The following is a 21034-nucleotide window of genomic DNA, read 5'->3' as shown; positions in this document are numbered from 1 at the left end:
AGGATCTTAGTTTACCAACCAGGTATGGAACCAGTGCCCCTGCAGTGGAAGCACAGAGTCCTAACCACTGGACCACCAGGGAATTCCCCCTGAGAGGGTGGAAGTATAATTGGATGGTCTTGGAACCTCTTTCTTAAGGATTCTCTTCCTTCAAGGATTCTGTAATTGTAAATACTAATGCAGTGGTTCATGATGTGTGCCACATTGCTGGCCTAGCTTTCCACTCATGTTACTTCTCATTTCACTTGCCACATCTACACATTCCCTACCCATAGCCAGCTTCTCTCATGTTGCTGTATTATTTCTAGAATGCATCCTTTTCAAAGCCCCTTCTCAAAGGCCTAATTTGATTTCATTTTCTTCTCTATAGAGTATACTCCATTGTATCACTAACAAAGTCTGATTTATGTTTATATCCATCCTTCCCCCTCATTCTAGGTTCTTACTTCTTGTGTCTATATAATAATTTTTTTAAAGCAAAGATGAATATTTTTAATGATAAAAGGAGCAATTCACAAAGAAGATAGATATCATAAACCATTAGATATCTTATCAACAAAGAAACAAAGATACATAAAGGAAAAATCAGAAGAAATATAAAGGAAAAGAAAAAAATATAATCATAGTGAGACATATTAACATTTCTCTGAGAATATTTTATCAAGTGCAGAAAAAATAAGAATAGGAGCATCTTGAATGATGTCATTAATAATTTAAATATAATAGGTTTATATTCAATTAATTTGTATTAATCATATCCTACACAAATATATTTAAAATTTTGTATCTCATATGTTGTTATTAGATGTTCATAGGACATTTAGAGAACCTGGCAAAAAGATAAACATTACTTAATTTCAAAAAGTAGAATTTTTTTTGGTGTTTGATTCATTTATACGCACGTTATTTTTGAAATTATTTTCCATTATAGGTTATTACAAGATATTGACTATAGTTCCCCATGTCACACAGTAAACCTTTGTTGCTTGTTGCATATCTATTTTTTTAAATTAGAAATCTAGCCAATAATTTTTAAAGGTTAAATTAAATAGATGGCTCTTAGAACTAAAAGCATCAAGCAGAAGGCATCTGTCACCAGGAATACATTTTGATAAGCTTCAGTTTAGATACATGACTGACTGTAATAGATACCAGATTAGAAGTCAGGGAACTTTAGAGTGGGCAGGTACCATGAGATCATTTGGTCTGACTTCTTGATTTCAGATTTTGACTCAAGAGTTGACTAGCTGGAGATCACACAGCTGGTCAATGGCAGGGCTGGAGCCTGAGGCCTTGGGAGCTCTTACCAAGATATAGGTGCCTCCTTTATATGGCCAGTCATTGCCCACCAAAAATGGTAAAAATAGAGGAGGTTTACGTTTGATTTTAAGACACAATTTGAGGATAGAGAGTCTTCTGTGGTAGTTTTTAGAGTGATTTTTGTCTACTTTTTTTGTCTAAGAAATATAGTTTCTATTTTATTACCTCACTATGGCTAGATTCTTTTGGTATCTTCCAGGACAAGCTATTATCATTTGCATCGTTTAATGGTTTGTTATTCAGGCAGGCTCAATAAAGCACTTAAGAGATTAGAGTTCTATAGATGGAATAAATAACAGAAGGCAAAGTGCCCGTTCCTATACCTGACATTGCAATGAAAGGCAATCAGTAAACAACTGTGGACAGGATCAAACAAGCTGCTGAGATTTAGGGGCCTGCCTTGTCCTAGACTAAATAGATACAGAGCACATCAGGGACAAGGTTAAAAAAAGAACAGGATGAGCAATCAAATAGCAACATCAGGAACATTATTTGTAAAAGGAATATATTTTATCCTTGAATGCAGTCTACAAATGTGTGCCTTTGAGAATCGAATGAATGAAATCTCTTTTTCCTTTATCTTGCAAAGATTTTGGATTTACTATAATTTTGGCACTCTTAATCCCCCTGCCTTTCAGACTGGCAATATCAGGGGTGTAGCAAGTATTTTCTGGACCCAGGATCAACAGGTGGTGGAGGAGTATATGATGAAGATGAGCGAGAGTATTTGCTGTGAGCAAGTATCTGTCTTACATGGTGGGGTTGGACACTTTGTCAGGGAAACGGTGTCTGTTTGCTTTCTCATAATAACCTGCTCTTTCTGTTGTTCTTAAGCCCAACTGCAATTAAACATTGGTTATGCTATTTTTCTCTGTCTAGTTTCTAAATCCTCCACTTTGTACCTCTCTGGTTCTCTACATTCCACCTCCTCCATTAGTGTCTCCCACATATCACGTACTTCAATATTTATTGACTGAATTGGTACATGTCTACTGGACTTAAGGACAAACACAAGTGAGAATACAGAAGTAAATTGCATAGGCCGTTGGGCAGAATTCCTGGGTTCATCAACTGACTCCCAAACTTTTAATTGTGTAGTTTTGGGCAACTCATTTAACCTCTCTGTGCCTTTGGTTTCCTCACGGATAAAACGGAGGTTGAAGTTCCAGTTTCATAGAGTTCTTGTGAGGATTAAATGAGTTCATCCAGATAAAGCATTTAGTACAGGGCTGGCAATAATAAATGCTCAATAAACACCGATTTCTGTTATTAGTCATCTTTTCACTAATGAGAGATATTTTAAGGTATTTATTTCTCCTTTCATGCAGCTTTTGGATTGCTTTGGGATTCCTGTGTTGATGGCTCTTTCGTGGTTTGTTCTTTATGCAAGATACAGAGTGATCCACTTCATTGCTGTGGCTGTCTGTCTGTTGGGTGTAGGAACTATGGTTGGTGCAGACATATTAGCAGGGAGGGAAGACAATACAGGTGAGACTGTGTTACTTGTTTCTGGTGTAGTCACAGAAGACAGTTTGCTTATGTCTTCACTTTTATTTTGCAAAGATAAAGTAAACGGCAGAGAACATGTCCTGATTACCTATCTTAAAATTTTTATTTTCAGATTTGTTTGCTTCTGCTACTATGACCACTTCAACAAAGCAGTCTATGTTCCTACCTGCCCAGAGTCCTTACTTTTTGTCACACTAGTTTGTTCTGTGTCCTGAGAGAGAACTTTCTTTATATATTTGCAATAATCTTCTTTTGGCCCATACATTTAGATTAGTTGCTGGAAACCCTACTGTAGATTTTGTTTCCATCAAAAAGGAGACATTGTGTTCACTAAATGACTTCTATTTCAGTTACTCTGTAGATGAGAACATTTTGATATTCTTTATGTCAAGGTTGAGATAGTTCATATTATAAAATCCAAATAAGGTCTATGAATTTCCCCAATCTGCAAGCGACTTCAGTGTCTCCTTTAATTGAGAAAATCACCTTGCTTCCCTGTAGTTATCAGTGAATTCCTATTAATAAATTCCATTAATTTCCCATGTCATAGAATCATTTTCTGGGGCCTTACATTATGGTATACACCACCATCTTCCAATCTGTTAGTCTCCTGAAGATCCAAAACAAGAAAAATGAAAGCAGAATTGTGCCAGAAAATGAGAAGAGTAAGAGTCTTTAAACTTTTAAAAATCAGGGTTTCTTCTTCTGTAAAATCTTATTTAGATGATTATGAGCCAGATAAACTTCTGGAAGCAAGCTGGAGAGTTTTCCCCTAGTGACAATGTATCCCTTTTTATGGCTTCTCTATAGGTAATAATGTACTGATTGGTGACATCTTGGTCCTTCTTGGAGCTTCCCTCTATGCTGTTTCTAATGTGTGTGAAGAATACATCGTGAAGAAGCTGAGCAGAAAGGAGTTTTTAGGAATGGTGGGCTTATTTGGAACAATTATCAGTGGCATACAGCTGTAAGATTCTAAACATATCCTTAAAAACAAAATCAGCAAATATGTCATAGATGATTAGTTTCCAGCTACTAACATTCATTGTTTATTCGGCCTAAATTCATATTTGAAATTAGTAACTTGCTAAATATCTATTAGAAGATTGTTGAAATGTCAGTAATTATGCCTCATTTTTTTTTACACGTTTGATGCTTAAGATTCCTGCTTATAATATCATTAGACTTTATATTACCAGTGAAGACTTTCTTTTTCAGTTATTCCTGGAAAATATTAACTTCCTATTCATAATATCATGTTTCCCTCCTGTAGCTGACTACCACTAAACAGTGCTTCTAGGGGTGTCAAACATGTGTTTATGGACTCCTTTGAGTTTTATTCTTTGTCATTTAATTAAAGATAGTTTTTTTTTTTAATATTTTATGAAAACCAAAAGTCAACATAATTCATCACCTTAAAAGCTGAAGCACTTAAAGTGAAGTACTTAAAGCTTGAAGCAACTTACTTGTTTATAAAACAGTGAAAATTTATATAAAGATGTCTCTGTGACCTCTTGTTTTCATCACAGATTGATTGTGGAATATAAGGATATTGCCAGCATTCACTGGGACTGGAAAATTGGTATGTATATATATATATAGTAATTTTTTTTTAGTCTTTTCCCTGACACACACCAAGAAATATTTTAATAATACTATTTAGGCATTTTTATATAAAATCACAGAGTAATTTAGTACACAGAAAACTATAGTGGTTTATGTCAGGTTTTCTCTGAGAACTTGTAAATGAACCCCCGTAAAAGTTAATCCTTAATCTTTACCTTCAAGAATAACCTTTCTTTACTCGGAATTCGGAATAAGACTGACCTTTGGTCACACTAGCTTTCAACTAGATCTGTATTTCGTGTCCTCAGACTTCTTGTGAAGATTGCCTGCCTGATATGGTCAGTGAAGTATTAACTTAAATAATCCGATGGTGTGTAGTCACTACCACCTTGCATTACTCCTCTCATCGGATAGTCTTAAGCATCTGCACAGATAAACAACAGAAGAAAGCAGTAGTGGGACAGTCAGGGAAGATTTGAACCTTATGGATGGAAAAAAGTAGTGCATGAGTGTCACTGAATTGAAATTCATTTACCATGCTTGGATGATTTCATTCAAGTAAATAACTTAGACTTCCTATGTGTGTACTGTGTGTGTGTTGAGTGAGGTTGGAGAAGCGATTGTGAAGCAGAGATACTTAGTACTCAGCACCCACGTGACTAGCTCTCTTATGGGATGAACAAAAGTTAAGACCCTAACAACCGCCTTTGATGCCCTAAGAATACTTTACTCAACCACACAAATCGTGTCCAACCATGATGGCTTTTATAATTGGCACCTCTCCGGGCAGGTGTGGATAGCGTGGAGTGAAAAGAGCTGTTAACTTACACCGTAAGCAAGATTCTATGGCCTTGATCATCTAACACTCAGTTGGGTTTTTTAAGTTCTTCATCTACATCACATGAGAACTTTGTATGTCTCATTTGTAATGCTTACTGTTAACGAGGGACTTTGTGGACAGTATGTTAAAGGACCAGGGAATTTTACGTCAGGCAAGCTTTGTCCTTTATCTTTTGATTTCTTCCTTTAACACTGGATATTCCATTTCCCCCCCACAGCCCTGCTATTTGTGGCGTTTGCCCTCTGTATGTTTTGCCTGTATAGCTTCATGCCACTGGTGATCAAAGTCACCAGTGCCACTTCTGTCAACCTGGGCATCCTGACAGCTGACCTCTACAGTCTTTTCTTCGGACTCTTTCTGTTTGGCTATAAGGTGAGCAAATAGATCTTGTTCGAATAAGGATGGGGAACACATGTATACCTGTGGAGGATTCATTTTGATATTTGGCAAAACTAATACAATTATGTAAAGTTTAAAAATAAAATAAAATTAAAAAAAAAAAAAAAGAACACTTGTTTGGTGTAAAAGAAGCAGTGGGTTTCTTTAAAATTTTAGATCCCAAAATAAAACCTTCTCATCTCCTTAGCAAGAATTTCTTACTGCCTTAGAAATCTATCTTTCCATAGCATAAAGCTTGTTAAACTGCCTGCTATTACAATCATTTGAACAAATAGAATGTCAGCTGTTGCTTGGTAATGTTACTTTTAGCTGGGTATAGCAACTGTATTTCTTTATCCTTACAAAGTTTGAGATCTGGGTGGAAATTACATGGTGTTGATTGACACTATTCCCAGGAATTGACCATGAACTCAGAATGCCTAGTTCAGTGTGTTCCGAGAAATTTCTGCTTGAGAAGCGTAAACCATTTTTGCTTTTCAAGATTATGTCATAGGAAATAGCTGTTGTCTTTGCAAAAAAAACCTGCTGGTTGTGGTATTCACGAACTAAGCCTGAAGAAGTATTTATAGCTTTTTGGTGGCATCATTAAAAAGTGACAGATGTCAGAGTGAATCAGAACAGTGATCTTGATGGCTTTAGGTTCTTTCCTGTGATAACAATCATTAAGGGGTACAAAGCAAGCCTTTCAAGTGTGTTAGCTGTTCTGTGCTGGTGTTATTGCATTTCACATGGCTACCTCTAGAGGACCAGGGTGATTTTATTCTGCAGTTCAAGGCCAGGTGACGGCTACCAGAGAAAGCTTGAAAGCTCTGCAGTATAACTTGTGGCCTGGCTCACCTGTGCTTTTTTTTTTTAAACTAAACATATTGAGATAGCATTAGTAGTTTAATATTTACCTTTCCCTCGTAAGTAAAATAATGTCCAAGGAGGAAGTAAGCTTAAAGAAATAAAAGCTTCAAAGTGCAAATACACTTGTCGCTACCTATTATAAGCTCCCTAAATGTAGATATTTGCTCTTTAACTGCTACTAACTTTAATGAGAAAAAGCCTTTTTGTGTGTCATTTTTTTGCCTATGTGATTTACACTATTGTTTTCAAAATGGAACATGCAAACAACAAATTCCTTTGCAGTTCTTTTGCTTCGTGTTTCTTTGTCCCTGCATGTCTAGCAGCTCACTTTTAACTGGATCAGATTTTATTCTTTTTGGTCAAGTAAAGGAAAGAGGAGGTCCACTGTGATCTTCAGAGTAAATTACAGAGGTTGGAAATCATACAGAACATAAGGAAGATACCTAGGAGTTTAGAAGAAAATTTTAAGTAAAGGATCATAACTTAATATATCACCAATTTAAAAAAGTGTAGCATCTAAGATAACTTGGGCTCTGATATTTTGAAACAGTTGAAGAAGATGTTAAAAATTTCTACCTTCATTGGTGTCAGACTCCATCCCCCTGGACTGATCTTTAGTAAATACTCACCGAACAGAGTAGCCACAGAAACTTCCTGTATAGGTCCAGACACAAAGGGTAGAATTAAAAAAAAGGTAAGAGCCTTTAATTCAGGAGACTTATTATCTCACTCCCTCAGAGTCTTTCTCTTCTAATAAAAGTGCCTCCATTTAATCACCTGGAGGCTCAGATGGTAAAGAATCTGCCTGTAATGCAGGAGACCTGAGTTCGATCCCTGGATTAGGAAGATCCTCTGGAGAAAAGAATGGCTACCCACTCCAGTATTCTTGCCTGGTGAATTCCGTGGACAGAGGAGCCTAGTGGTCTACAGTCCATGGGGTTGCAAAGAGTCAGACATGACCGGGCAATTAATACTTCTTAAGAGGAACAAGACTTTTTTTCTTATAAACATTTAAAACCTCCAAATCAAGCAGAACATGTTTTGAATAAGTTACTTAGGTTTCCTCACAGTTAAAAACGAACATTCTATGGCAGAGCACAATTGACTTTTATGATACTGTCTTCAAAAGTTTAGGGTACTCTAAATAGCTTTAACTATCCCTTAATCTTCTCTGAATCACATCCCCCACCCTGAACCCCACCCCCCCCCCCAAAAAAAAAAAAAACACACATTTATTCAATACTAGCTATGTGCTGGGTGCTGTGCTGAGATTGGATCCAAAATGAAACCCATGGAGGAAATTAGTTTGGCTCCTGCTCTGCTTGAAATGATCACTGGCTTTACATCATCACTGAATCCATTGGAGGCCTTCCAGCTTTGGGGAGGGCCCTGGCTATTCCAGGGTTCTAAAAGTTTAAGGTTAAGAAGTAATTGAGCATCTATGAAACATTAACATGTTGAAAACAATGGTGACCTGTAGAAGCCCACAGCTGGAGGTGACCAGCAATCTATGTAATACTCATTTCAAAACCTATTTCGTTTCTCTTTACCCTGGGAATGTCTCTCACTTTTTCTTCTCCCTCATTTTATTTCTCTTTTCCTTCTCCAACCCATTCTGTTTTCTTATTGTTCCATGCCATCGTTATGTGTTGTGTCTAGGGTCCAAATCTGGGTCTTTCTGTTTTAGTCTCTCCACTAAGTAAGTGGGACTGGTTGTGAGGTGGGATGTAGCTGTATTATTGCAGAGAAAGGCAAGAGGTCGTTTCCTAAGATCTAAGATTTTTCACCCAGTTGACTGATGGGCTGGGTAATGTTGGCCGAGATCACACGTTCACCAGTACACATACTTGGGACAGTTTTGGTCCTTAGTATCTCCTTGGACAACTTTCAGATAAAAAGATTATGAGAAGGCAACTCTCCAAACTCAGTGGACAGAAGGCAGCAGCAAAGATATGTGTATGTGAGAGAGCACTATCCATAGCCTATCCTCTCCTCCTAGTTTTCAGGACTCTACATCCTGTCCTTCACCGTCATCATGGTGGGGTTCATCCTGTACTGCTCCACCCCGACGCGCACGGCAGAGCCAGCTGAAAGCAGTGTACCACCAGTCACCAGCATTGGAATTGACAACCTGGGACTGAAGCTTGAGGAGAACCTGCAGGAGACCCACTCTGCAGTCTTGTAGCTGGAGAAGAAGGCATACACGTCCCCCTGAGGTTTCCTGGGAAGCTGGGAACTGTCACCTGGATAAAGCAGAGCCTACGGCTTTGGGACACTTGAAAACTTATCAGAGTGAACACTCCATAGCATTGGGTTTGATCCAGTTGGATTTTAAAAGGAATATTAAAATAATGTATCAAAAGTGGAAATGCCAAAATAGAGCAGAAGCTGAGGCTAGGATTGTGTTTCTGTGTGTTTCGGGCCCAATACCTGTTAGTGTCAGGGAGACAAGGTATGGGGCGCATCCTGGGCTGTTAGAAGCACAGGTGGGAAAGCAGGATTGGGCAGATACTTGGGTGTGAGCCAGACTCAGGCTGTCCAGGATGGGCTAGGTAGTCAGGAGGAGGGGCAGCCCAGGGTGGTTGGGAGTAGCTTTCCTCATTTTGAGGCACCTGATGTGCTGAGCCAATTATTGTCCACAAGCTTTGTGGCCTTTTAGGAAAGGGAAAAATGGGTGGGGCAGCACTTGAGAAATCCTGAGATACAACTGTGAGTACCATAGAAGCCGTCAAGTAGAGTACAGTAAACCTAGGAACCTTCTCCCAATTGTTACTATGCTACTTCTTAGCAAATAATGTGCCATGCGATTTTTATGATACCTCTTCAATACAGAGTGTTAATATGCAGCGTCATTATGATATCAACTGCCAGAATACCACTTTGTAAAAACTCTGTATGTGAACTTTTTGGGGTGAAAAATATAATAATGAAACTGAGGGTAAATTCGTATTATTAAAAGATTTTGATTTCATGGAAATATATTTACTGTGTGGTTTCTTTGATTACCTAATTCCCCTTGTGGATTTTAAATGACAATATATTCAAGATTTCCTCATATACAACTTTTTAGAATCATGTCTTCTTAAGGTGGGACAGCCTTATCTATTTGGGGTATGTCAGAATGGAGGGGAAATCAGAGCAAGCTCCCAAGTTGTTTGCTGGGATAAATATTTAAAACTTTTGAATTACCTTAATGAATTTTTTAAGAAAACTTTTTAAAGTGAAATAATCTTTCATTTCCTGCAGCCAGTTAAAACTGATGTTTGGTTTTCACTCTTTACCGTTAACAACTGTCAGTGAGTGGAAAAAGGTTATGTTAAAATGTTTGACTCTTTGGAGAAGACTTCCAGTTTGATTAATACACTGATTATTTCTTAAAATACCTTGATTAACAATAAACCTGTATCTATGGGGATAGTGGTGAACTAGCCTCAATGGCTCAAGCGGTAAAGAATCCACCTGCTATACACAGGAGACACAAGAGGCTTGGGTTCCCTCCCTGGGTTGGGAAGATCCCTTGGAGCAGGAAATGGCAACCCACTCCAGTATTCTTACCTGGAAAACGCCATGGATGGAGGAGCGTGGCAGGCTACAGTCCATGGGGTCGCAAAGACTTGGACATGACTGAGCAGGTAAAAAGACAGAGACAGACAGATGGAGAATCTCAAGTGACAGTATCCCACTGGATACTCAGTATCCAGTATTCTGAGTCTGAGCTCAAATGAATCTGTGCTACTATGAAGCCTTTTTTAGGCTGTCTAGGCTGGGTCTCCCCCTCCTTTATGTTCCCAGGGGCCCTTGCTTATTCACGTCTTCGTTATAACACTTAATGAATTGAGGTGCTTGTCATTTACTTGTCCCTTTTCACCACAGGTTGAGCTCTTCCATGTCAACAGCTTTGTATCATCTTTCTAGTCCTTCTTGAGTGAAGTGAGATTAGTGAACTTTGTCTTTGGTCCCAGTTCAGAACATTTAAGGAGAGTCTGATCTAAAGTAAGGCCTTTTACGCAGATACATGTCTGTTGTTCAGTTGCTAAGTTGTGTCCAACTCTCTGTATGACCCCATGGACAGCAGCACACCAGGCTTCCTGGTCCTTCCATATCTCCCGAAGTTTGCTCAAACTCATGTCCACTGAGTCGGTGATACCACCCACCCATCTCATTTGAGGTTGACATCATCTTCTTCTGTCCTCAATCTTTCACATCTTTTCCAGAGTCAGCTCTTCACATCAGGTGGCCAAAGTATTGGAGCTTCAGCTTCAGCGTCAGTCTTTCCAATGAGTATTCAGAGTTGATTTACTTTAGGATTGACTGGTTTGATCTCCTTGCATCTAAGGGACGAGAGTCTTCTCCAGCACCATAATTCAAAAGCATCGATTCTTCAGCGCTCAGCTTTCTTTATAGTCCAACTTCCATATCTGTACACAACTACTGGAAAACCACAGCTTTGACTATGTGGACCTTTGTCAGCAAAATGGTATCCCTGTTTTTTAATGCGCTGTCTACATTTGTCATAGCTTTTCTTCCAAGGAGCAAGTGTCTTTTAATTTCATGGCTACAGTCACCATCCATAGTGATTTTTGAGCCCAAGAAAATAAAATCTGCCACTGTTTTCACTTTTTCCCCGACTATTTGCCATGAAGTGATGGGTCTGGATGCCATGATCTTAGTTTTTTGAATATTGAGTTTTAAGCCAGGTTTTTCACTCTCCTCTTTCACCCTTATCAAGAGGCTCTTGATGTCTGTAGGGAGTAAATTATCCTACCGTTCCTTTTTTTACCTATTGCCCTTAATCCTGGTGTTCCTCCTTGCTTGCTCCCTTTGGAAAGGGCCAGAGGAGTTCCAGCCTAGGCATCTCAAATTAAAATTCAGAATTCAGGGTGCCAAAGAAGCAATGCTATGAATGACATTAAGAAACTATATAATAATACTGCAAGGCTGTGCATATAAGCAGGGGCTTCGCCGGTGGCTCAGCGGTAAAGAATCGCCTGCCGTACAGGAGCCTCAGGAGACACGGGTTCAATCCCTGGGTTGGGAGGATCCCCTGGAGGAGGGCATGGCAACCCACTCCAGTATTCTTGCCTGGAGAATTCCATGGACAGAGGAGCCTGGTGGTCTACAGTCCATGGGGTTGCAAAGAGTTGGACATGGCCAAAGCAACTTCACACACACACAAGGCTGTGCATCCTGGTTTAAGTAAGTTGTGAAGACTGTCGGTTTAACTAGCCTACATAATGCCACTTTCTTGGAAGATGTGTTTTCAAATATCTGGCTTACACACCAGCTTTTAAAAGACAACACATTCTTAAGCTGAGAACCTCCTATAAATTCTCAGTCTATTAAAGCAATATTGATTTTTCTATATTTTTGTAGATATTCATGTCATTTAAAAATATTCCTGCTGAATAGTATAATAGAGTTTCTAGATCTTTATCTAGTGTTGTATAGAGGTAATAAATTGTGCAATTGGACTGTGGTAATACTGTCAGAAGAGAGTGCTTTGCTGGTACCATTTTCATTATTTGCCTTTTGAATTTAGATTCTCTTTTTTGGATGTGCTGTGCTCAGTCACTTTAGTCATGTCTGACTCTTTGCAACCCAATGGACTGTAGCCCACCAGGCTCCTCTGTCTATAGGATTCTCCAGGCAAGAATACTGGAGTGGGTTGCCATGACCTTCTCCAGGGGATCTTCCCGACCCAGGTTTCAAACTCGAGTCTCCTGGTCTTCTGCAGGCAGATTCTTTACCCACTGAGCCACCTGGGAAGCCCCGTTTGTGGATGAGCACTTAACATTTCTTACCTTTCTGATATAAGTGTTTCAGAGTATTAGAATGTAATATCAGTAGTTTCCAACAGGTGGCGCTTTAACAATTAGAAAAAAGACCTGTGACATTAAACAATATTTTGTAGCGCCGCCATCATGTTCTGTTAAATCAAAGTGTTTTAAAAGAGAGGATCTTGATGACTGTCCTCAGCAAGGATTGCCTTTGATTAACGGTTGAAGAATGCACATCTCATAAAAGTCGAAATATCCTTTATGGGTCACCTAGTTTGGTGGCTAAAGTGAAAGCAGAATCTAAGATTCCTTTCAGGTTCACTGAAATTCCTACTACTTGAAACAGTGAATTCTGAGCGGGCTGTGTGTGGTCCCTGTGGAACTGCTGAGCCAGTGAATGTGAATGCACCTCAAATGGGAGGAACCAGGAAGATTTTCCTTTAAAAACTAGCTTGATGGTGCAGTTTTCTATGTGGCTCTGGAGCCTGCCCTTTTAAGAAGCTGTCAAGATGCATTTCTGTGAGGTCTTCTGTATGCCTAGTCACGATTCTTTTTTCTGTCATTATTATGGTGATGTACCATTTTTATCCACATTTAATCACTTAGTATCTGGACACATTTTCAGCCCTCAAAAGAGACCAATAAATCAGAGAAATTCAGCAGATAGCCACTTAGCTTATTAAAAGGCAAGAGATTTACGAGGAAATTGGGTAATGCTAAACATGCAGTTCTTCAATAGTATTTTTATAAAGAGTGTTTTGAAAAATTTTGCAACATATATGTGGTATATCAGAGGAATAAAGCCTCTTTAGCAAAATTTTTGGAGAAGGCAATGGCAACCCACTCCAGTACTCTTGCCTGGAAAATCTCATGGACAGAAGAGCCTGGTGCAGTCCATGGGGTTGCTAAGAGTTGGACACAACTGAGTGACTTCACTTTCACTTTTCACTTTCATGCATTGGAGAAGGAAATGGCAACCCACTCCAGTGTTCTTGCCTGGAGAATCCCAGGGATGGGGGAGCCTGGTGGGCTGCCATCTGTGGGGTTGCACAGAGTCGGACACGACTGAAGTGACTTAGCAGCAGTAGCAGCAGCAAAATTTTACCTGTAGAATTTTTTGTCCCAAAGTTTCTTCATGCACTTTATTCTTGGTTTAAATATTGCCCTCTTTTAACAATTTTAAAGTGCAGACACTTTAGAAAAGAAAATTGGGAAGAGAAATGATACCGATAAAAAACATAGGCCATTTGAATAATTATTTGTTCCAACTACCATAACAAGCATGCAGATCATACCCCTATAATCATCATTCAATCAGCTATTCTTCACAGCTTGCCCAGTGAGGAGGCTGGACTCTATAGACCAAAAAAAGGTAGAGGATTTGCAGTGCTAGTAACAGGATCCTGGAGTCCCACTTTCCATGACCTCAGAAGTTGCTCTCTTTCTGTTGTTGATGGTGCTTTTCCATTTTTGCCTGAGTGTTTCACATTCTTTCAGATTCATATTCTGACTTTGGCCTTGTGGACCTTATCCCCACCTGCTGCTGCTGCTGCTAAGTCACCTCAGTCATGTCCGACTCTGTGTGACCCCACAGACGGCAGCCCACCAGGCTTTCCCGTCCCTGGGATTCTCCAGGCAAGAACACTGGAGAGGGTTGCCATTTCCTTCTCCAATGCATGAAAGTGAAAAGTGAAAGTGAAGTCACTCAGTCGTGTCCGACTCTAGCGACCTCATGGACTGCAGCCTACCAGGCTCCTCGGTCCACCTAGGTCTTGATAAAAGCCTGCTAGTTCAGTGCATCTGCCTGCAGTGCAGGAGACCAGACCACTGCATCTGACTGCAAAGAATCTGCCTGCAGTGCAGGAGACCCGGGTTTGATCCCTGGATCAGGAAAATACCCTGGAGAAGGGCATGGCAAACCACTCCAGTATTCTTGCCTGGAGAATTCTATGGGCAGAGGAGCCTGGCAGTCTATACAGTCCATAGGGTTGCAAAGAATCAGACCTGACTGAACAACTAACACTTTCATTCTCGCACACAATTCACAGTCCAGTGCATGCACCTTTACGTGAAGGCGCAGACACACACACCACTGTCACCACCATCAACACCATCACCAACTCCTACGTATTCCCCTGCCCCGCTGCCTCCCCATCCTACCCCGTCTTATTAATATTTTCCCAGGAATTGCAGTTGTTGATAAGATTGATTGCAGCAGTTTAAGGAAATATACCCTTACCCCTGACACATATCTAGAGCCATTCCTGTAAAAGTTCACTTTCTTCGGCTAGTTGTTGGATTAAGTGTACAGACACACCTCATTTAACTGTGTTTGGCTTTGTTGGGTTTTGCTGATATCACTGTTTTTACAAATTGAAGTTTTGTGGAAACGCTGCTTTGAGGAAGGCTATCAGCACCATTTTTTCCAACAACATTTGCTCACTTCATGACTGTGTCACATTTTGGTAATTCTCGCAACATTTCACACTTTTTCATTATTATATATTTGTCATGGTGATCTGTGATCGGTCATCTTTGATATTATAATTTTTCAGGAGCCACAAACTGTGCCCATATAAGACAGTAAACTTAATTGGATAAATGTTGTGAGTGTTCTGATTGTTTCACTAACCAGCCACTCCCTTGTCCCTCTCCCTCAGCCTCTCTATTCCCTGAGACACAATATTGAAATTTGGTCTATTAATAACTCTGCAGTGGCTTCTAAGTGTTCAAGTGAAAGGAAGAGTCACATGTCTCTCACTTTAAATCAAAAGCTAGACATGATTAAGCTTAGTGAGGAAAGCATATTGAAAGCAGGAAAAAAACTAGGCTTCTTGTGCCATTTAGCTATGTTGTGAATGTGAAGGAAAAGTTCTTGAAGGAAATTATAAGTACTACATCAGTGAACACATGAGTGATTAAAAAAAAAAAAGTGAAACAGCATTATTGCTGATATGCAGAAAATTTTGGTGGTCTGGATAGAAGATCAAACTAGTCACAACATTCCCTTAAACCAAAGCCCAGTCCAGGGTAAGGTCCTACTCTTTTTGATTCTATGAAAGCTGCAGAAGAAAAGTATGAAGTTGGCAGGGGTTGTTCCTGAGGTTTAAGGTAAGAAGTCATCCCATAACATGAAAGTTCAAGATGAATCAGTAATATAGGATATATATATATGTATATATATATATAGGAGCTGATATATATAGGATATATATAGGAGCTGCTGATATATATAGGAGCTGCACAGTTATCCACAGGATCTAGCTAAGATAATTAATACTAAGATAATTAACACATGTATACCTGTGGCAGATTCATTTTGATATATGGCAAAACCAGTACAATATTGTAAAGTTAAAAAATAAAATAAAATTAAATTTAAAAAAATAAAAATTAAAATTAAACACACACACACACACAAAATTAATACTGTGGTTCCTCTAAACAGATTTTCAGTGTAGATGAAAGAGCCTTCTACTGGAAGAAGATGCCTGCTAGGACTTTCATAGCTAAAGAGGAGAAGTCATTGCCTGGCTCCAAATCTTCAAAGGACAGGCTGATTCTTTTTTTAAGGGTCTTTTTAAAACAAGATCTACTGTGAATAAAATGCTATCAAACAGCATTGCAAGCTGTAGAGAAACTGTTCGTGAAAGTTAAGAGTCAGCTGATGCAGCAAACCTTATTGTTGCCTTATATTAAGAAACTATCACAGCTACCCCAACTTTCAGCCAATGCCACCCTGATCAGTTGGCAGTCATCAGCGCTAAATAGGCAAGACTCTCCATCTGCAAAAGGATTAAGACTTGTTGAAGGCTTGGATGAAGGTTAGCACTTTTAAGCAGTGTTTTACAATTCAGCTATATACATTGCTTTTTTAAACATAATACTATTGCACACTTAGTAATTACACACTTAATAGAATACACATAAATTTTATGTGCAATAGGAAACCAAAAAAGAAATCATGTGTGACTTTAAAAAATATTTTTAATTTGAGGATAATTATTTTAAAATATTGGAGAAGGAAATGGCAACCCACTCCAGTGTTCTTGCCTGGAGAATCCCATGGATGGAGAAGCCTGGTAGGCTGCAGTCTATGGGGTCCCACAGAGTCAGACATGACTGAAGTGACTTAGCAGCAGCAGCAGCACTTTAAAATATTGTGATTGTTTCTGCCATACATCAACATAAATCAGCCATAGGTTTACACATATACTCCTCCTCTTGAACTGCCCTCCTACCTTCCTTCTCATTCTACTACTCTATGTTGTCACAGAGTACAGAGTACCAGCTTTCGGTTTCCTGCATCACACAGCAAGTTTCCACTGGCTATCTATTTTACATATGGTAATGTATATGTTTCAATGTTACTTTCTCAAGTCATCCCACCCTTTCCCTCCCCTGCTGTGACTGTGAGTCTGTTCATGTTTATGTCTGCTTTGCTGCCCTGCAAATAGGATCATCTGTATTATCTTTCTAGATTGCTTATATATGCATTAAATTATGATATTTGTCTTTCTCTTTCTGACTTACTTCACTTTGTATAATAAGCTCTAGATTCATCCACCTCATTAGAACTGATTCAAATGTGTTCCTTTTTATAGCTGAGTAATATTTTATTGTGTATATGTACAATTTCTTTATCCATTCATCTGTTGATGGACATCTAGGTTGCTTCCTTGTCTTAGCAATTGTAAATAGTGCTGCAATTAACACTGGGGTACAAGTGTCTTTTTCAATTATGGTTTCCTGAGGGTATATGCCTAGTAGTGGGATTGCTGGGTCATATGATAGTTTTATTCCTAGTTTTTTTAAGGAATATCCATACTATTGTCCATAGTGGCAATTTCAATTTTCATTCTCACCAATACTGCAAAAGGGTTCCCTTTTCTCCATACCCTCTCCAGCATTTATTGTTTGTAGACTTTTAATGATGGCCATTCTGACTGGTGTGCTGACTTGCTTTTTTGTGATATTTGCTCTATTGCAGTGGTTGAAACTCATAATATCCCAAAGGTATGCCTATATATAGTGACTTTACTTGGACACAACTGGTGTGCAACATTTATTTAGTCTCCCATCAATTCAGAACATTCAATAGGAGCGGGAGGGCCAGGGCTTGACCTCTGTTCTGATAACTAAAGTGAGACATGTCAGAGCAGGGGGATTTGGCTTAGTTGGGAATCAAATTTGGCTGATAAGCACAGTGTACTCTCTTGAGAACTCTTTGGATATGATGTAGAAACATGGTTCAAGTCCACATCTCCTTGTGGAGAGCAGTGCAGGAACACACTGTGTGCCCAGTTGCTCAGTCATGTCCAGTTCTGTGACTGCATGAACTGTAGCCTGCCAGGTTCCTCACAAGAGGACTCTCAGTTCAATCAGTTCAGTTGCTCAGTTGTGTCTGACTCTTTGCGACCACATGGACTGCAGCACACCAGACTTCTCTGTTCATCACCAACTCCCAGAGCTTGCTTAAACTCATGTCCATCAAGTCAGTGACACCATCTAATCAGTTCAACCTCTATTGTCCCCTTTTCCTCCTGCCTTCAATCTTTCTCAGCATAAGGGTCTTTTCCAATGAGTCAGTTCTTGACTAAAGTATTGGAGCTTCAGCTTCAGTGTCAGTCCTTTCAGTGAATATTCAGGACTGATTTCCTTTAGGATTGACTGGTTTGATCTCCTTGCAGTCCAAAGGACTCTCAAGAGTCTTCTCCAACATCACAGTTCAAAAGCATCAATTCTTCAGTGCTCAGCTTTCTTTATAGTCCAACTCTCACATCCACACATGACTACTGGAAAAATCATAGCTTTGACTAGACAGCTCTTTGTTGGCAAAGTAATGTCTCTGCTTTTTAATATATTGTCTAGGTTGGTCATAGCTTTTCCTCCAAGGAGCAAGCGTCTTTTAATTTCATGGCTGCAGTCACCATCTACAGTGATTTTGGAGCCCAAGAAAATAAAGTCTGTCACTGTTTCCACATCTATTTGCCATAAAGTGATGGGACCGGATGCCATGATCTTAGTTTTTTGAATATTGAGTGTTAATCCAGCTTTTTCACTCTCCTCTTTCACTTTCATCAAGAAGCTCTTTAGTTCCTCTCTGCTTTCTGCCATAAGGGTTCTGTCACCTGCATATCTGAGGTTAGTTGTTCAAGCTGGATTTAGAAAAAGCAGAGGACAAATTGCCAACATCCAATGGATCACAGAAAAAGTAAGAGAATTCCAGAAAAACATCTACTTCTGCTTCATTGACTATGCTAAAGCCTTTGACTATGTGGATCACAACAAACTGTGGAAAATTCTTAAAGAGATGAGAATACCAGACCACCTAACCTGCCTCCTGAGAAATCTGTATGCAGGTCCAGAAGCAACAGTTAGAACCGGACATGGAACAATGGACTGCTTCCAAATTGGGAAAGGGGTATGTCAAGGCTGTATACTGTCACCCTGTTTATTTAACTTATATGCAGAGTACATCATGTGAAATGCCAGACTGGATAAAGCACAAGCTGGAATCAAGATTTCCAGGAGAAATACCAATAACCTTAGTAGGACTCTGCTGCTGCTGCTGGTACTAAGTAGCTTCAATTGTGTCCGACTCTGTGCGACCCCATAGACGGCAGCCCACCAGGCTCCCCCGTGCCTGGGATTCTCCAGGCAAGAACACTGGAGTGGGTTGCCATTTCCTTCTCCAATGCATGAAAGTGAAAAGTGAAAGTCAAGTCGCTCAGTCGTGTCCGACTCTTCGCAACCCCATGAGTCCTCTTTGCAGTAGGACTCTAGGCTAGGCCTACAGACACTGTCTGGGAAGATCTATTCATCAAAAGTGGGGAACTCTCAAATTTCCTGGACTTTAGTGACTACAGGCTAATCTTTTAGAAGAAGGCTGGTTAGATAACAGGAGGACATTCATACGGATCCCCCAGACAGGGATGCAGGGGGCAGGGAGAAGAATCTGGGGAAGATGAGAGTCCGAGGCCTCTAGTAGTAGGATGAGCTCAAGAGAGGTAACTCAATTTGGCTTCCAAATGGGCCTGTGCTCTTAGAATATACTTTTACCTTCTAATATGGACATTTCTCCAGCTGACTGTTCCACCACTGAGCTCAGTAAGTTTAACTGAAGCTCAGCATAGTTTCTATCCTCTTCAATTTATCATCTGAATTAACTGTTAATGTAGCAGGTTAAGAAAACCTTTTAGAAGGTTAAAGAACATTCTAAGGCCTATTTGGGTACCAAGTTCTAACAGTTAAAAGCAATACCTTTTAGTTTGCTTTTCCTTTAAATTTTCTTCCCTTGTTACTAATTTTGCTATTTCAACATGCTGGATACTGCAGCTGGGAATGAATCATGTGTTTTGAACTTAGTAAGACAGAAGAGAATGTGCTACAGGCACTCTGAGAAGGGAGACAATCCTGTGGACTCCATCTGCTAGGAAGGAGGAGACAGACTTCAGGTGAAACTTGGACAATGAAGTAAGTGTGAAGCACACAAAGATGAAGTGGAAGAAGGACTTGAACCTGATTATAATTAAATAATTATTATTTAGATATGTGGAGAATTGTGAGCTTTAAGCATTGACACTCAAGAACAAGATTTGACAGTACTTGATTTGGTAGCATTCAAACCTGCCAGAGAGTGTTTTTGTCCTTGAGAATTTGAAAATAAGTTCTGAGCTTCCCATTTTGGCTGCTTCCCAGAGACAGGCTTGCTATCCATGGAACTATTGGTAGTGCTAGCCAGAATAGTTAACATTCTGTTACATTAAATCCTGAGAGAGATGGAATTTTTCATCTACATTAAAAAAAACCATAAACCAAAACACACACAACCAAAACACCCCTGGGTAAATTGGAGTTCAAAAATAGATTGGCAAACCTGGCCAGAGATCTCTTCCAGAGGAAACCAGCAGCCTTGGGACTGCAAAGCAGCTGGCATAGTGATTGTGAGCAAAGCAAGATATGGTCCTGGCTCTTCCTATTGCTGAGTGAGTCTCTGGCAAGTGATTTCATTTATATGTCTCGGGTGAGAGAACACCCATCAAGTGCTCAGTACATGAGGCACTGCCTCTGTGGCAATGTTTGGGGTCCACTGTCCCCTGAGGGACATCAGTGATGCCAGTGAAAGAGGAGAGTGAGAAAGCTGGCTTAAAACTCAACATTCAGAAAACTAAGATCATGGCATCTGGTCCCATCACTTCATGGAAAATAGATGGGGAAACAATGGAAACAGTGAAAGACTATTTTTGGGGGTTCCAAAATCCCTGCAGATGGTGACTGCAGCCATGAAATTAAAAGTTGCTTGCTTCTTGGAGGAAAAGCTATGACCAACCTAGACAGCGTATTAAAAAGAAGAGACATTACTTTGCCGACAAATGTCCATCCATCTAATCAAAGCTATGGCTTTACCAGTAGTCATGTATGGATGTGAACGTAGAACCATAAAGAAAGCTGAGAGCCAAAAAATTGATGCTTTTGAACTGTGGTGTTGAAGAAGACTCTTGAGAGTCCCTTGGACAGCAAGAAAACCCAACCATTCAATCCTAAAGGAAATCAGTCCTGAATGTTCATTGGAAGGACCGATGCTGAAGCTGAAACCCCAATACTTTGAGCACCTGATGTGGAGAACTGACTCATTGGAAGAGACCCTGATGCTGGGAAAGACTGAAGGCAGGAGAAGAAGGGGACGACAGAAGATGAGCTGTTTGGATGGTATCATCGTCTTGGTGGATATGAGTTTGAGCAAGCTCCGGGAGTTGGTAATGGACAGGGA

General features: G+C 39.7%; 1 protein-coding gene across 1 annotated transcript in view; it reads left to right on the top strand.

Moving 5' to 3' along the window:
- The window catches only part of SLC35F2 (solute carrier family 35 member F2), a 58404-nt gene extending 48939 nt beyond the window's left edge, over window positions 1–9465 (top strand). Inside the window, exons 4-8 of the mRNA XM_061440224.1 lie at window positions 2649–2808; window positions 3640–3796; window positions 4359–4411; window positions 5454–5608; window positions 8484–9465. Coding sequence (XP_061296208.1) covers window positions 2649–2808; window positions 3640–3796; window positions 4359–4411; window positions 5454–5608; window positions 8484–8669 — 711 coding nt within the window. The 3' untranslated portion in view covers window positions 8670–9465. The remainder of the gene's footprint in view (window positions 1–2648; window positions 2809–3639; window positions 3797–4358; window positions 4412–5453; window positions 5609–8483) is intronic.
- Window positions 9466–21034: the final 11569 nt, after the last annotated feature.

The sequence above is a fragment of the Bos javanicus genome, chromosome 15, assembly GCF_032452875.1.
Source record: "Bos javanicus breed banteng chromosome 15, ARS-OSU_banteng_1.0, whole genome shotgun sequence".
Lineage (NCBI taxonomy): Eukaryota > Metazoa > Chordata > Mammalia > Artiodactyla > Bovidae > Bos > Bos javanicus.
Note: the sequence above shows the minus strand (reverse complement) of the source record. Positions and strands in the feature narration are given on the sequence as shown.